This window comes from Camelus ferus, chromosome 5 (assembly GCF_009834535.1).
Source record: "Camelus ferus isolate YT-003-E chromosome 5, BCGSAC_Cfer_1.0, whole genome shotgun sequence".
In the NCBI taxonomy this organism is placed as follows: Eukaryota; Metazoa; Chordata; class Mammalia; order Artiodactyla; family Camelidae; genus Camelus; species Camelus ferus.
In genome coordinates, this window is record NC_045700.1 from 96,881,420 (window position 1) to 96,897,995 (window position 16,576).

Consider the following 16,576-nt stretch of genomic DNA (forward strand, 5'->3'; position numbering starts at 1 on the left):
CCGGAGGGAATCGGATTCCAGAAGGTGCATCCAAGTGCAAGGCTGGAGGAGGGCCCTGCTTTGGTCCCTGGGCAGGTGGCGTCCCCTCCGCAGGCCGCAGTCGGCCCGCCTGCTCCAGGCCATCACACTGCCGAAGCCCAAGGCCAGGGGAGAAGTCCTAGGCTGTGATTCTCAGTCAGGAGGACCAGTGGTCTGCTCACCACCTCCACCCCGTGCGTGGCCACCGAGCACACAGCCCCTCCTGGGGCGACTGCCCAGAGGGTGGGGGGCCTGGGGGAGAGGCCATTCCCTCCCCGGGTGCGGTCGGTCAGGTGGACGGCTTCACCCAGGGCGTCTCCAGGTCTCCAGGGAACCAGCTTCCAGACAACAGCGTTCCTTGGTCCCCATGGCAACAGGGCCTGCGCTCCCATTTCCAGGGAAACGAGCCCTCAGCGTCGTGCTGCTGCAGCAACGCCTCTGGGCTCGGTCAGCCACGCTGCCGCCAACCCAGAGAGGGCAGCTGGGCGCCCAGGACAGAGAGGAGCCAGGGCTGCCTGGGAGTGGGACCGGTATACTGAGAGAGGTCCCGGCCGTGGTCCCAGGAGGACACTCCCCTGGAGCAGAGGCCCTGCTGGCTCTCGGCTCCTGCACTTCCGCCCATGATGAGTTCCGCCTCCAGTGAGCCTGGCGATGGGGACTCCACCAGCCGGTCCCGGCTGGGGCTGGACGCCGTGATCCAGGTCAGTGGTGTGGCTGCCCTCCGCCACCTCCTGCTCGGGCCCCCAGGGCACCTGGGGGGAAGGGACCCTGCCGGAGAGGCCACCCCCCACCCCCCAACTCCAGGGGACACTTTCCACATGCTCACGTGGTCAGCACAAGCATGCGTGCACACACACACACACACACAGTCACACACACAGGTGCACATACGTGCAGACTCGACTTGGGACAGGGGCCTGAGGAGAGACTGAACTGGGGGCCCGGAGACCAGAGCCACAGGCCCAGGCTCCCTGGCCCATGCTGTGTGAGCTCGGCCAGTCAGCACCCCTCTCTGAGCCTCAGGCTCATGGCTGCTGACACATTTGGGCTGGGGAGGGAGAGAGGACCCTCCCACACAGACATTCTGGGATCTAATTCACTGTTCTTTGTGGCAAAGTGTGGGAATCATGAGGGGCTTTCCTGGAGAGGTGTGGGGCATCTCTGCCCACTGGTCTGTGCCCACATCAATTCCCCAAGTAGCACCCACCTTCCTAACAAAAACAACAGAAGCAGCAGTGACTGGGAATTACCCCCGACGCCCCTCTCGCCTTCATTCCCTTCTCCCCGGAGCCAGCCTACTGCCCGGCCTGCCAGCACGCCCGTCGGCGCCCCCACTGCCACACCTGACTCTGCCACCACAGCCAGGCAGTCCCCGCCCCCACTTGCCTCTCAGGGATCCCGGTGAAGCCCTGGGAACTAGCTGGCTCAGAGTTGCTCATTAACCCTGTTCTTAGAACCTCGAAACTACGCGGTAGGGGGTTGACCTGGCCCTGTGTCAACAGAAAGGTCACCAGGGAAGAGTAACTGCCCACCGCTGTGATTAAATACCATGGTGGCGTCACCACCCGTGCACCCATTCACACACACACAGGCACACACACAGGACAGAGCACGACGAGGGCAGGAGACTTGAGTCAGGTGATACAGCGATGAGGTGGCCCGGGGCAGGGTGACCTTCTCTGTCCAGTCCCCTGAGGCTCTGCTCCCCCAGGTCCTGAGCGCGGGGCTGACCGTCGTGGGGGAGGCGGGGTTCCCACGCCAGGCATCCTGGCCAGTCCGTCAGGATTCTGTTGCCCCTTTGGATTCCGGGAAGATAGAGGCTCAAGGGTTGAAGCAAGTTGCTGTGGTTATGGGTTGGTTTGCAGAAGAAACACAGGATGGTGCTGACAGCCGGCCGTGGGCATCAGTGTTTGGCAAATGTGGCTGCCCCCAGAGTCCCCCTGCCTGTGGGAAACTGTCATCTAAAAGCCACGGGGAGCCCGGGCTGAGGTCCGCCCTGCCCGCCCAGCCACCCTCGGGGCGCCTTGGTGATTGAGATCGCACGGCAATCTCCCCGGGGTGAGCGGCGGGTGGGCGGGCGCCGCCAGATGCCCAGGTAGGCTCGTCCAGGCTGGGTGGCAGGGTGGGAGGGGCCCTCCAGCCCCTCCAGCTACAGAGGGGAGGCCGAGGGACCTGAACAGGTTGGGGCACTTGTGGGACCAGAGCTGAACGTGCTCCTGACACGCAGCTCCCTCCAGCCAGAGCTGCTGCCCCCGGCCCTTTCTCCGCACCCCCTCCACCTCCGGCCCCCGCCCCACCAGTAGAGCCGGTTCTCTGAGAGTCCAGACCCGGAGTAGGTGGGGCAGGCCGGTGTGCAGAGGAGCCCGGGGCGGACGACGAGTGACTCCGGCCCAGCTCACTCAGACACTTCAGGAATTTTCAGACTCTTTCTTTTGGGTTCGGTTCTGATCAGCAGCATTTTTCTAAGAACTGGTCCATTATGTCTACATTTTCCAATTGATTGCTCAAAGTTGTTCCCAATATCTTCTTACTGTCTTTCTGAAGTCTGAGAGTCTGAAGCAAGGTGACCACCCGTCCCTGGGGTTGAGGGGTCTGAGACCCGGTCACCCAGGAGCCAGGGCTTTTGGAGCGAAATCCGAGAAAGTCCTGGTGGGCAGGGACGAGCTGGTAGCCCGGAAGTGACACCTCCTGTTCCGTCTGTGACACGGTCACTGTTGGTCCTCTCTATGGCATTTCCGTCTTCTGTTTCATCGATTTGTGTGTTTATTGTTGCTTTTTGGTTCTTTGGGTTTGTCGCTCTTCTAATTTTGGGGGTGTGCGCTCAGCTCACTGATGGGACTTCACTGAACTCACGGGTCAATGTGAGGAGGATTGACATCTGTATGATAGTGAGTCTCCCAATTCATGAGCAGAAGCCGTTCTTCCATTTAAGCTCTTGCTAATTTTATTCAACACTGCTCTCAACAGAAAGGCCTTGCCCATGTGTTGCTGTTACATTTGCGCCTGCATATTTGATGGGCTGGGACCCTGCTACTGTTTTTAAAATGATGAGAGCCAGAGAAACCGGCTCTGTCTCCGAGGGTCCTCAACCTCCAGCTTCATCGCTCCAGCCCCAGGCAGCTGCTCCTCCCCCAGCCATGGCCTTGCTTGGGCCAAATGCAGAGCAGCGCCCCAAGCCCGCGGGGACCCGCAGCTTACCTCCGATGCCTGTCCTTTCCCTTGAACTTTGGTCCGTCGACCCCACTGCTTTCCTAGCTCCCTGATGGCTTCAGAAGTAGGAGCCTCACAGGCGAACCAGCTGTTCCAGTTGCCGCAAAGGCTCACTGTGTCCTCCTGGGGGTGCGGGTGATGCTCCAAAGTGGGGCCCCTGGAGGGGAGAAGGAGGAGGTGCCGTCAGGGTGCCCAGGAAGGCAAGGCAGGCTCCGTGACGGAATCACGCCGACCCCTGAGCAGAAAGGAGAGCACTGTGGGGTCCTGGTCCTGGTGCCGCTCTGCCGCTGACTGCCTCGGCCTCCGTGTCCCCACCTGCACTAGGTGAGACCAGTGGTCGGGGGGCTCCCCAGAGCCTGAGTGACAGAGGGCCCACCCATGGGAAGGAGCTGGGATGGTTTAAGAGCAAACTAGGGTCAGGCCGGTCTCAGAATCTCCCATCCACTTAACCTGACACAGCCCGGTCACTGTGCTACTCAGATGGGCCACTTCCCATTCCTCGTTCAGAAACACCACACCCATGGCCCCAGGGTCCAAGGATGGGGCCCCACAGTCCTCAAGGGAACCACTGTTAAGACCCGTCCCCTGCACCCTGCTCCCCCGTCCATGCAGCCCAGTGCCTTCACCTCCACTAGGCTTTCCTCCTGGACGCTTGACCTGTGTCCCCTCTGGCTGTTGGACTCTGACTTTTCCTTCAAGGTCCAACTCAGCTGCCACCTCCTGCAGGAAGCCTGTGTGGGTTCTGGGGACACAGGGCAAGCAAGACAGCCCGGATGCTCGCCCTCCCGTGTCTCTGGGTACGAGTCATTCTGCAGTTAGTGACTCATATCTTAGACCTGGTTTTCAGCTGTTCTTGTGGTGACCTGAGTCCGAGCCTGCTTGTGTGCCAAGCAGGGACGGTGCTGGGGGCTGGCGTGGGGGCACAGAGATGAAGGAGTGGCTCCCCCCAGTACCTGGTTTAATGCCTGGCCCCGATGTCCCCTTTATTGCTAGTTAAGGACCAGACGACCACCCAGAAGGAGCATGACCCCAAAGGGCTCAGCCACCTGAACTGGGAGATCTGAACTGGGCGGGGCTGAGAAGCAGCGTGCCAGGGGCCAGGTGTCGCCCCAGACACAGAGAAGCTCTTTTTCCTAAGGAAGTGGAGTCTGGCAGGAGGCCACCTGGGCCCAGGGCCCTCACTGCAGCAGGCCAAGCCACGGAAGGGCGGCACGCAGACGTCCGGTGGCTGGAATTGGCTGGAGGCACCATCCTCAGATGTGTTCTTCAAGCAGTGCCCGGCCCTGGGGAAGCAGGGGGGCCTGTGGGAGTGCCCGGTGCAAAAAGGCTGGGAAGGGTCTGAGCGGGCACAGACGGAGGAGGAGAGCGGGTGGCCCAGGCCCCCGGGCTGCCCCCTGTTCCTCTGCGGTCAGCCCTGGGCAGGGCGGAGGGCACCAGGAGACCTGCGGCCAGCCTGCCCGCCGCGTCCTGATCTCTGCCTGCAAGGGTGTTGGCTCAGCACCGCCGTCAGGGGGACTGCGGGGGCCTGGGGGCCTGCGGTGGGGCAGTCCTAACGCTGCCCCGGGGCGCACGACCTTCAGCGAGTCCCGAATCTCCTCCCCAGGAAAGTGGAGGCGACAAGCTCCCTTTGAGAGCAAGACAATGGGATATAAAAATGTGGGCTGAGAAAGCTAGAGTGGCGATGCCCTTCTGACTTCACTAGCACAGGCCCCCCATTTTCCCTTCCCGCGCCGGAGCCCCAGCCTCCGTCCACCAAGAGCTGGGCCCAGAGGGCTCCTGCAGTGCCCCTTGCAGCCACACGGTGGCACTATTGGCGCTCCTCCTCCCCGTCCCACGTTGCTGGCTGGCCACCCCTGACTGTCCCGCAGAGATGCCCACGACAGCTCCCGGACCCTGACTCCCTCGCTCAGCCCGCTCCTGCCCCAGGAGAGCGTGGCCTGTGTCCTGGTCGAGTTGAGGTCGCTCTCTGGACACCCACTTTCTCAGGGTGACTTTAAAGGGAGCTCCTGGCACCCCTCCCTGCCTCGCCACTGGGCTCCTCTGGGCCTACCCTGGCGTCCCTAACTGGGGTCCAGGTGTGGGGCAGCCTCTTCCATCTGAAAGCCGCTGGGCCCCTTGTGCGAATCCATCCTCCTCCCCCCCCCCCCCCCCCCCCCCGCCAATTCAGGATGGAGGTTCGACACGGCCACCAGCCAGGAGAAGCAGGGACTGCTCTGGGTGATTCCTATTTCTGCCCGGCAACTCCACCTGCCATACCAAGGCTCCTCATGTCCCCGACGGTGAAAATGGGGGGCGGGGGTCCCAACACTCCACCCTCCACAGAGCTGCGGGTCCCTGGACAAACCCCTCTCTATTTTCAAAGATGAGACCACAAGGCTCAGGTCACAGTGCACTGGCAGCGGCAGAGAGCAGGGACCTCAGCCCAGTTCTCTCAGAGGGGTGTCCCTCTCCAACCCCGGGTGGGACAGACGGGAGCCCACCTTCCTGGAGTGGAGGCTCTTCCCCTCCATGCAGCCACGACGCAGCTGGAGGCAGCGTGAAGGTTGGGGTGGCTGCCCCACTGGTCCCACCAACAGGCTCCCGCCACAGGGGGAGGAGGCTGCACGCAGGGCTGTGACCTCTCTGAGAACCTTAGTGCAGGCTGAGCTGAGTGGGACGGGGTGCTGGGGACAGGCAGGAGGAAGGGACACGGCCGGGCTCAACCCTGAGCCTGGGGTCTTTTGGGAAACTGACGCCCACCCCAGGAGCCCTGCCCAAAGCTGCCAGAGGGCCCCCCCCGCCCCCGCCCGCAGGGCTGCAGGTGGCCTGGCAGGGGCCGGGGCGGGCCGAGGGCACGGTGGGGAGGGGGAGCGGCCGGCGGAATGGCCCAGGCCTGGCTGCTGGCGCGGGCCCAGGGACCCGCCCTGGAGGGAGGCCCCTCCTGTCCGAGCCCTCCCCCCCGGCCCCTCCCTCCGCTGTTTCCCCGGGGGCAGGGCCGCCCTCGCTTGGGGGGCGGGGCGGGGTGGGGGGAGAGGGCGGCCCGAGGGCTCCGCCCCGCCCCTGCCGGCCGCGCCCCTCGGCTCCAGCTGGGCCGCGGCCCGTCGCAGGCACCCGGCTGCAGCTGGAACCCATTACGCCCCCAGCGCCTCCCGGGACGCCGCGGCTAATAAGCGACCCTCTGTAAATGTTAGCAATGAGTCAAGTTTGTGCCGCTGCCGCTTTCCCGTTAGCGGGCGGCGCCCCCGACGCCCCGGGGAGCGGGGCTGGAGCGGGCAGAGGCCTTCCTGGCCTGGGAGGAGCGCTTCCTGGACTTGGCCGCCCCCTGGTGGGGCCTGCGGTGGTTCTCGCCACGCTGCCGGGCCTCGGGTTCCCCGCGTGCACGTAGGGGGTTCAGGGCAGGCCGTGGCTGAGCGCCTTCCAGCAGCCTGTCCTCCCTGGAGGACGGCAGAGGCGCTGGTGGTCTTGGCACCCCCTCCTTGGCTTGGCGGGGAAGGGGCCCCAGGCACATCCTCCCTCCCTTCAAGGGAGGCTGCTGGCCGCCCACCCAGAGTGACGCTGAAGTGGGTCAAGAGGTGGGGGGCAGGGAGCGCTGAGTGAAGGCCCTTCCCCAAGACCGCCAGGGGACTCGGACACGCAGGTGAAGAGTGGGGCCGCAGCCTGCAGGCCCCAGTTCTCACTCCTGGGGGAGGGCAGTGGAATTCAGCCCCTGGCACTTGCTTGGTGTCTCCCCACCAGATCTGGCCTTCACCAGGTGTCATGCAGGAGCCCAGGTCTTGGGGTGACCGGGCAGCCGGGTGCTGACAGAGGAGGCCTCGTGTCCAGGGAGCCTTCGGGGCAGGTGTGTGCCGCAGAGGCCAGGCTCGGGTCTCAGGAGTGGGGAACAGGCTGAGACTGCACCAGGGCGGAGGTGTTGGAGAGCGACAGTGCGCCCAGGAAGACCTCCATCCCCGCCAGCCTGGGCCTGAGGGGCAGAGCCAGGCGGAGGGGTCCAGGCCTCGAGAGGGTCTTCAGGGAGAGCCAGGAAGACCAGAGGAGCACGAGGACAGGCAGGCAGGAGGCTGCGCGGTGGTCACTCACCAGGACCCTGGGCCGGGAGGGAGACTTGGGGAGTCAAAGGGTCAGGGGGCAGTCCTTGGGAAGCCACAGGAGGGGAGGGGCCGGGCACATGGTGGTGGGTCTGAGAAGTTTGGGACCCTCGGGGGTGATAAGACCCTGGTTTGTCACCCTGGAGAGTCACGGGAGTGGCTGTTCGTCACCAGTACCCCCAGGAAGTGTCTGGTCATCCTTTGATATTAACGCACTGCCTTAAAGTCATATCTCAGATGCAGCAGGGCAGGTGGGCAGCTGTGGGCTGTCCTGACTCCTGGGTGATCTGCTCTTTTCTGTCCAGAAGTCTCACATGGGTTGGCTCCAGCCCCAGGCCGTCACTGGCCCCTGAACGTCTTCTCCACAGTCAGCACCACAATTAGACCCAGCAGAAGGCCCTGCCCATTCCTCAGACTCCGGAGGGCACCCCAGGTGCTCCCCCCAGCTGCGCCATCCTCATGGAGCAGAGTCCCCAGGGCAAGGCAGAGGGCCAGCTTAGAGCCCAGAACCCCAAAACCAGTCTCTGGGTACCCAGGACCGGGGATTCCCTACCACTTCCAGGCCTTTTTGGACTCTTCTATGGCCGGTCAGCTGCTCTGGACAGCTGGCAAGTAGGGCCGGCCCCACTATCGGCCCACTGCCCCTCCCTGGGTTCCTGCCCAGCCCTCCCCCAGGGCCCACGCGTGCCCCTCCGTGCAGACGGGGGAAGCCCGCACAACTGGCCTTGTCCTAAAGGCAGGTGGGGCGCTAAACTCAGTCCCTCTCCCACTTGTCAGTCCCTCCACCCACAGGTGTCTGTGCCCACTGGGTGGGGCTCAGACCCCTCCCCACCAACACCCACTGTGAAAACTGTTGAGACTGCTGCTCCAGGTGGCCAGACGAAAGGGTCCCTGCCGCCCGGCGTCCCTGGAGAGGTCCACCACGATGGCTCAGTGCAACCCCCCCCCCCACCAAGGTGGAGCAGGGCTGAAGGGCGGGCAGGGCGAGGTGGTGACCTAGACTGGGAGTTCTCCGGATGAATGAGCGTTCCTCCACTTCTGCCCTGTCCTCAGAGCAGCGCCAGGACAGACAGGGCATCCTCCCACTTCACAGGTGGGGAAACCAAGCCTTGGGTGACCTCAGCCTCGCCCAGTCCTCTCCAGGGCACTTTGCTGCCCTAGGAGAGCCCCCACTAACTCCAGTGGGTTCATGGAAGGGGGAGGGGCTGGCAGCTGTCCAGGGACCTGCCAGTCCCAGGTACTTCTGAGTGGGTGTTTTCCAGAAGCTGGAGGACACCGTCCTGAGCCCCACGGCCAGCAGAGAAGACCGGGCACTGACCATGCGTGGGGAAGGCTGGCAGGCCTCGCCCACCCCTGTGCCTGCCCGTATCCGTGAGATTGTGGCTGGCAGCCTGGGCGAGGAGCCACCACAAGGTGAAGGGAGGTGGTGGGGTGGTGGAGTGGGTTGGGGGGACACCCAGGGAGCCACAGAGCAGTCAGTCAGAGTCTAGCGTCAGGGAGCCAGGCCCTCCACTTCCCCGGCTGGGCTGGCCCCTCCCGGCCCATCATCTTCCCTGTGATTGGTGCAGAAACACCCCTCCCACAGCGTCACTCACCGGGGTCACCACTAGGCCGCAGGGCCGCCCCCACTCAGAGCTGCACGTGTGTTTGTGACACATTTGTGACCGCCAGTCTCGATTTCACGTGTATTTATTTTTCATTAAATGAGTGAAAATCCTAAAGGTTGACTCTCAGAAAGCACAGACGCTGAATAGCCCCCACCCCCAAGAGCGAGCTCTGCTCCCCAGCCCCACAGGCCCCTCATGGTGCCCACTAACCTTGTGCCGCTGGCTCCGAGGCTGGGCCCTTGCTCCGGTCGGCCGGGCAGCCTGGTCCCAGAGTGTGCGCATGACTCCCTTGTGCATGGGTCCCAGAGGCCCCTTTCTGTGACAACAGTCAGTCCAGCCTCCTAAAGGAGCTGGGGACCTCACTGTGTGTTAAGGGAAAAAGAAACCCCGCTGTGTGATTAGAAGAGCAGCTTATTGCTCGGGTACGAGGTTCGGTTACCCTGGATCAGCAGTCCGCACTGCCTGACGCGGGTGGGAGATACCCCGTGTCCAGGCCACCCCCACACACCCTGCTTTAATTGGTCTGGGGCTTGCCCTGGGACCGGTCCGTATCTGGATGAAACATGAGTAGGTAGGATAGACATTTGCTGGCAGGAGAGGAAGTAAGGCCAGGAGCAGGAGGTGCAGCTCCCCGACACCAGGGTCTCCCGGGACCGGTCGCAGAAGATGGGGCAGACCAGCAGTGGGGACAGGGCACTGGGGCTGGCGGGCTGACCCTGGGGCGGCTCCTGCAGGGGTGCAGGAGCCGCCGGCCTCCCCAGCCCACGTGCAAGAGGAGAATGAGCTCCTGCAGGAGGAGCTGTCCCGGCTGGAGGACCTGCTGGCCCAGGCGGGCGCCGAGCGAGACGAGCTGGCCAGCAGGTACCACGCGGTCAGCGAGCGGGTGAGTGTGCAGGGGACACAAGGCAGCCAGGGGGTGGCAGCCTGGCCTGGGGTGACCGGTAGAACCGTCAGCGAGTCTCAGGACATGGAATGACAGTGGTCAGCCACGGCACAGCCAAAGCCTGGGCGATGGATGGAGAAACTGAGGCCGGAGTGGAAGGGCGAGAGGAGGACAGGCTCCCGGGGCTCCCCGCCCAACTTGAACGTTGACTCGTACCCCTCCTGCCTGAAGCCTGGTGCAGCTGGGTCAGTCCTGGCCCACTGGCCCCCGTGCCTGGCCCAGCACGAGCACATGGCCGGCACTCATCCAGCACCTGCTGGGGGGGGGCAGGTAAGGAGGGGTGGGGGAGAAGAGCTGAAAAGAACGGACTGGGGTCCTGCTGAGGAGCTGGCTCCACCCTCAGAGCATATGGAGAGCTGGCCCCGCCCCCAGCCCCCCCCAACAGCCAAGGGTGGACAGGCCCTGGACACACCCTCAGCCCTAGTCCTCTGTCCTCAGTGCCCTGCGCAGCCGCAGTGCCTTCCAGGGTGACTGGCCAGCTGCAGCAAGAGGCCATTTGGTCAGGACGTGCGGGCTGGGAGGGCCTCCCACTGTCCCCATGGGGAGACCTGCTAGGCCAGAGCCTCTTTCCTGTGTCTGCCGCTCCAAGACATGATGGCTTCTGAGGCAGGACTGGGCTGGGGTGACTGGCCCACGAGGTGGGGTGCTCAGAGCCCCTGCTGTCTGCAGGGCCCCCTTGCTCCTCATGGCAGGACAGAGGACCTCACTTTCCAGGTGAGGAAACTGAGGCTAAGGACAGGCCAGAGTTGTCCAGGGCCACACTGCCATTACTGGGGCTGAGACCTGAACCAGGTCCAGCCCTTTGTCTGGTATGACCAGTGACCAGTGCTAAATGCCCAAGGGCCCCGGGCTGGCCTCGTCTTCCCTAGGATCCTGAGGACTTCTGGGGATGGGCGGTGTCACCAGCCCCACAGAGGGGCTCTCTGCCCCGACCCCCAGCTGTTAGCACCCATTCTGGTCACCATCCTCTCTCCTGGGGAGCCCCTCCAGGCAGGACCCAGAGGGTCCTCCTCACCCCAGGCGGGGCCAGGAGAACTTGGATGAGCTGGCCGGCCCCCCCGGCCTGCACGTGGGGTGGGGGGGTGCTCTTCCTAGCACAGGGTGGGGAGATGTTGGGAACAAGCGGACCAGTGGGAATAGAAGCCGCAGAAATCCTGCAGCCGGATTGGGAAACCTCATGAGTCAGTGAGGTCTGAGCTCGCAGAACTGGCAGCCCCACACACGCCGGCTCTCACAGGCACCCGTGTGCGGCCACAGAGGGGCCAGGCCGCCCCGGTTCCTCCAACAGACGGGCGGGGTGGTGGGGCAGGTGGGGGTGGGGAGGGGTGCAGAGTGACTGCTTCTTGGGCGTCTCCATCCCAGTGGCACCGGCCCCTTCCCAGGCTCCAGCTAAGCCCTCCGGCTCCACTGGTGGCTGAGGAGGGGTCACTCACTTCTATACTGGGCCCCAGGCCCACAGGTGTGGCCTCCAGTGCCCTGATCTTCCTGCCTCAGACTCCCACCCGCCAGTCTGCGGGGCCTACGTCCCCCTCCTCAGACACCCCAGAATGTGCTCTGGGTCAGCATATCTAGGCAGACCCCCCAACACCTTCTTTCCCCCAGAGCCCCCGTCCCCACCTTCCCAGGCTCCAGCAGACTCTGAGGCAGGCCTGGCCCAGCTTGGACAGACCCCTCCCCACTAGGCCCACTTATAGTGGCTGTGGTCCCCGCCAGCCCGCTGGACCAGGCCCCGGGAGCAGACGAGAGGTGCGAGCACAGGCCAGAGGGGCGGCTGGAGGGGTGGGACCCCACGCTCACTCCCCCTCAGGGGGCTGACCCAGGTGTGCACTGCATCTCCACTATCCTGCCCAATGTGGCCAGACCAGACCCTGGGGCCCTCCTCAGCCCGCGTGGGCACTGGACCCAGGGCCAGCGTGTGGACGGCTGCCCCTCTGACCCCGCTCACCAGACCCAGCTCAAACCCAGCCCCTACCCCAGCCCCGATCCCAGCCTGATGTTCACTCTGACTGCGGAAGCCAGGGGAGGCCTCTCACCCATCCCTGGGACGGCTTTGTGCCTTGTGCCTAAGCTGCCCTGCCCAGTGGTTGGGCCGGGAAGCAGCCAGCCAGGTGGACTATTCACCTCTCCAGCTGCAGGCCCGGCTGGAGACCACTGAGGCTCGGCTCCGGAGGTCGGAGCTGGAGCACAGCGTGGACCTGGAGGAGGCCCTCAGCCGTCTGGAGGCTGCTGAGCAGAGGTGAGGCCAGGCAGGTGGGGCAGACAGGGCTGCAGGGAGCTCGGCCATCACCCTGAAGGCAGCAGGCCCCCGGTGCCTTGGGGCTGTTGGCCAACTCCTCCAAAGTGACTCTAAGTCAAATTTGCCTGTAGGAGCCGGCTGCAGGTGTGGGGTCAGGTCAGGGTGGGGAGGAGGACCAACCTCTGCGGCCTCAGGTGTGGGGTGCAGGTCCCAGAGGTCATGAGGGTCCCCCTGACACCTGCTGGGGCCAGTGCTCTGGCCTGTACTGCAGGCCGGTGGCCGAGCTGCCCGTGGCTCAGCTGGCCCAGCCAAACCTGGGTGCCCGTGTGCACTGCCCTCCAGCCCTGTCCCCCTCCAGCCCTGACCCCCAGACCCTTTTGGCTTCAGGCCACTCTGAGTTCACGGTCAGGGGCTCATTTGCTCATCGTTGGTAGGTGTGTATCACACCCCAGCCCCACAGAACTAGACCAAGCCCTGGGCCACGGGCCACGGGCCACAGTTCCCGAAGGGAAGGACATCTCTCCGCGCTCTCTGCAGGGAGGGCTGAGCCCCGGAGGCCGGCTGCAAATCCAGTCCTGGGGAGGGTTAAGCCATTTGTGGAAGACTTCTTATACTTGGTTCATTCTCGGGGGCTCTGGAAAAGGAAGAAAAGTGCTGAGAAGCATTTTGAAAACCAGTTGTGAGGAAGGAGTGGGGAGGGAGAAGCGATAAATAAGCCAAGAGGAAGCTGATGCCCTAGGAGCAGAGAAAGTCATTGTGGCCTCACAGCCTAGCAGGAGGTGCGGCCCCTGGAGGCTTGGGGTCCCTGACTGCAGCCACATGGAGACCTGCCCCGTATGGGGGGAGACCTGCCCTGTATGGAGGGAGCCCCCATGGTCACTGAGGGGCTGCCCCCTCCACGGGGCATGCCTGACTCCCTCTCCTGCTGTGGGGACGGGGCCTCCCTCCCAGCCCTGGCACCCTCGATAGCTGCTCCCAAGCCCTGGCCCCCTCGCAGGTCTCAGGGTTCCCCTCCACACCCAGAAGGGAGGAGAAGGCTACAGCTGTCGGGGCAGAGCCAGGAGGGCTCCGGGGGGCGGGGGGCAGCGGGGAGAACAGGTGTCTCGGAAGGAGGAGGGGCCAGGGTGACACCCAGATGGGGCCACTGGGGACCTGTTGCAGGTGGTCAGGGCTGCTCTGGGGCAGTTTTGGGGGCTGCAAATCGAGCCCCAGAGGTTCGGGGCCTGGGTCTCTGAGCCCCCTGTGAGGAGAAGCCACCCAGTCACGGCCATGAGGCTCTAATTCCTGCCCGTCCAGGAGCACTGGCCTCTCCCAGGTGAACACGCTTCTGCGGGAGCAGCTGGAGCACATGAAGAAGGCGAATGACAGGCTGGCGCAGGAGCTGGCCGGGACGGCACGCAGCGTGCTTCGGCTACGGGCCAAGCTGGAGCTGCGGGAGGCACGGCGCTGGACCCGGACGGAGGTGCTGCCCGCTCTCGCCCGGCGGCGGGGGGGGGGGGGGGGGGGGGGGGGGGCGTCTGGTGCCTGTGGCGGGGGCAGGGGGGGGCAGCAGGTGACTGGGGCGGGGGGGGGGCGGGCTTCAGCTGTGGCTCCTCCTGGGGGTAAGGCCACAGCCCGCTGCCACACACGCCCCCCACTCAGCCACAGCGTCTGCAGAGCAGGGGACCCCAGGGTGGGAAGGCTCCCTTCTTGAGAGAAGGGCCCCGTGGCCAGACTCAGAAGTGGAATGAGGCCAAGACGTGGCTCTGGCGTGGCCGCCCTGCTCTTGAGGGAGACGCTGGGGAGGTGACCCGCCTTCTCACTCTGGCGGCTGAGCTCTCGGCTCTGACTCCGTGTTCTGCTGGTTCACCAGGAAGCGCAGCTGGGGGTGTTCTCTTTGTTTATCCCGTTTAGGGTTCATCTGGACTCTGTTCTTTCATTATTTGGGGAAAGGAGCCGGTCCCTCTTTCACTATCGCCCAGGCTGGCCGGCTCCCCGCCCCACCCCTAGCCGTTCCCCGTGTTCCTTCTTTTTATCGCTCTGGTCTGTATTTTGGATAATTTTTTTACGTCTACCTTCCTGGTCGTCAATTTTCCGGTGTCCAAACCCTGTAAATCCGTCTACTTGGCTTAAATTCTAATTATTGTATTTTTCATCTTTAAAAACTCTGGGTTTTGTTATGAGTATTTTCCGTATACCTTACTTTTTTTTCTTAATTAAAGTGTAGTCAGTTACAGCATGTCAACTTCTGGTGCACAGCGTAATGTTTCAGCCATACATACACATGCAGATATTCGTTTTCATATTCTTTTTTATTAAAAGTTATTATAAGTTATTGAATATAGTTCCCTGTGCTACACAGAAAAAACTTGTTGTTTATATATTTTATATATAGTACTTAATATTTGCAAATCTCAAACTCCCAGTTTATCCCTTCCCACCCCCTTCCCCGACCCCGTAACCGTAAGATTGTTTACTATGTCTGCAAGTCTGTTTCTGTTTTATAGATTAGTTCATTAGTGTCTTTTTTCTTTTTTTACATTCCACATATGAGTGATATCATACGGTATTTTTCTTTCTCTCTCTGGCTTACTGCAGTGTAGAATGACAATATCTAGGTCCATCCACGTTGCTGCAAATGGCATTGTTTTATTCTTTTTTATGGCTGAGTAGTATTCCATTGTATAAATACACCACAGCTTCTTCATCCAGTCGTCTGTGGATGGACACAGGTTGCTTCCATGTCTTGGCTGTTGTGAATAGTGCTGCTGTGAACGTCGGGTGTGTGTAGATATCTTACTCAACTCCTGTCTTCAAACCTCTTGTGTGTTTGTTGATGTATGCTGAAAAACAGTTATTTTGTAGTCTGTGTCTGAGGTTTTCATGTCTGAAGTACTCCAAGGTCTGAGTCTATTGTTTTTGCTGGTTTTTGACGATGGTGCTGTGTTCCTTTGTGTCTTTGGTGGTTTTTTAAATTGTTTTAAACTAAGAGCTGCTTATCCTTGGGACTCTGAAATTCTTTGAAACCTGGGAATGAATGTGGTATGTTCCCCCAAAGGATTTCCATTTGCTTCTGACAGGTTCTTAGTGGCTCTGACAGTCTTTGGGGCCATGCTGAAGTCAATTTTCCGCCTTAGGGTTTTGTTGTGTGTGTGTATGTTTTTTTTTTTCCTAAGCCACTCAGGTTTTGTGACTTCAGGCTGAAAACTGCATCAAGGCTAACCCTGGTCCCAGACCCACAGGGAGATTTTTCCTTCCTGTCTTGCTCCCTCCAGGCTGCTGGAACAGAAATACCACAGACTGAGGGGCTTATAAACAGCCATTTCTTTCTCACCATTCTGGAGGCTGGACACCCCAGGTCAGGGTGCCAGCCTCTTCAGTGTTCAGTGAGGACCACTTTCTGTCTATGAGCTCACACGGTAGAAGGGATGAGGACACTGTGGGGCCTCTTTTCCTAAGGGCTCGGACACCATTCATGAGGGCGGAGCAAAAGCCCCACCTCCAGCGGCCACCCCCTCGGGGATTAGGGCTCAACATATGAGTGGTGGGGACCCGACGTTCGGTCCGCTGTACCTGCTTCCCGGGTCCTGCAAGCAGGCATGTGTGTGTGTCTGTGCGCGTGCACGCTGGGCACCCACCTCCAGCACACCGGAGTGCGGCTTTGGGGGGGCCACGTCTGTGTGAGGCGATGCCCTCTGGGGTGGGCCGAGGCTTCCCCTCTGTCCCCAGAGCCCTGTGGTCAAGGAAACATGTCTAAGTGCTCAGTTTTGCAAGTTCCTCTCAAGTTTTACCAGTTTCTGGCCTGAGCGTTCCTCACCATGTAGGTCGGCCTGGCTCTGTGTTCAAGAAGCTGTAAAGTCTGGAGTCTAATGTATTTCATTGTTGTTGTTGGACAGTCTGGCCCTGGCGTCTGCCTCTCTGCGTTGCTAATTCCTGCTCTTTGCTGAAGACAGCCGGGTGGGGTAGGGTGCGAGGGTACAGAAGGCTCTCCCAGGCTCAGAGGGGCCTTCCCCACAGAAGGGTGTTACTGGGCCCCATGGGCCATCTCAGATGTGGGGTCAGGGAGGGGGATCGGCAAAGCTTCCTGAAGGAAGAGGTGGGGTAGGGGTCTTGAGCTGGAGAACCGTCAGAACATGAATGCACTCTGTCTAAAGCAACTTCGCAGGGCGGTGCATGGGCTGCCGTGGGCGGGGAAGGGCGAGGGGACTGGAAAGCACTGGGCATGTTACCTCTGGGCCCTCTGGGGGCCCTGGGGGTCGGCACTCGGGACACAGCCCAGGACAGGGACTGGGAAGGCGGCGTGGAGACCCAGGGTTTAGGCTTCGTCCCCGGCAAGGCTGGCACCGCTGGCCACACGGGGCCCCACCCCGTGCCCTCCCAGGCACCCACCTACAGCCTGACTCTAAATCTCGTCTCAAGGTGGCTTCCCCGCCTCCCCCATCTCCACAGCCATGCGCTCCTAATGGCTCTGTCTCCCTGGCATCTTCAAGGGCCAGGCCTCACACATGGACGTCTCAGG

At 62.2% G+C, this 16,576-nt stretch overlaps 2 protein-coding genes across 3 annotated transcripts in view; both read left to right on the forward strand.

The window, feature by feature from the left end:
- Window positions 1–230: 230 nt before the first annotated feature.
- The window catches only part of CROCC2 (ciliary rootlet coiled-coil, rootletin family member 2), a 63,620-nt gene continuing 47,274 nt past the window's right edge, over window positions 231–16,576 (forward strand). The window contains exons 1-5 of the mRNA XM_032479184.1: window positions 231–719; window positions 8,555–8,705; window positions 9,634–9,782; window positions 11,972–12,078; window positions 13,375–13,540. Of these exons, the coding sequence (XP_032335075.1) occupies window positions 639–719; window positions 8,555–8,705; window positions 9,634–9,782; window positions 11,972–12,078; window positions 13,375–13,540 (654 nt within the window). The 5' untranslated portion in view covers window positions 231–638. The remainder of the gene's footprint in view (window positions 720–8,554; window positions 8,706–9,633; window positions 9,783–11,971; window positions 12,079–13,374; window positions 13,541–16,576) is intronic.
- Window positions 5,653–8,606, forward strand: LOC116663841 (collagen alpha-2(I) chain-like). 2 transcript variants are annotated; one of them, XM_032480755.1, is made up of 2 exons: window positions 5,653–7,725; window positions 8,070–8,606. In XM_032480755.1, exon 1 carries the CDS (start codon window positions 5,737–5,739, stop codon window positions 6,802–6,804), a length of 1,068 nt encoding a protein of 355 aa, XP_032336646.1. In that variant the 5' UTR covers window positions 5,653–5,736; the 3' UTR covers window positions 6,805–7,725; window positions 8,070–8,606. The 2 variants fall into 2 exon arrangements, with proteins under 2 accessions (XP_032336646.1, XP_032336645.1); XM_032480754.1 differs by having other exon boundaries at window positions 5,653–7,045; window positions 7,598–8,606.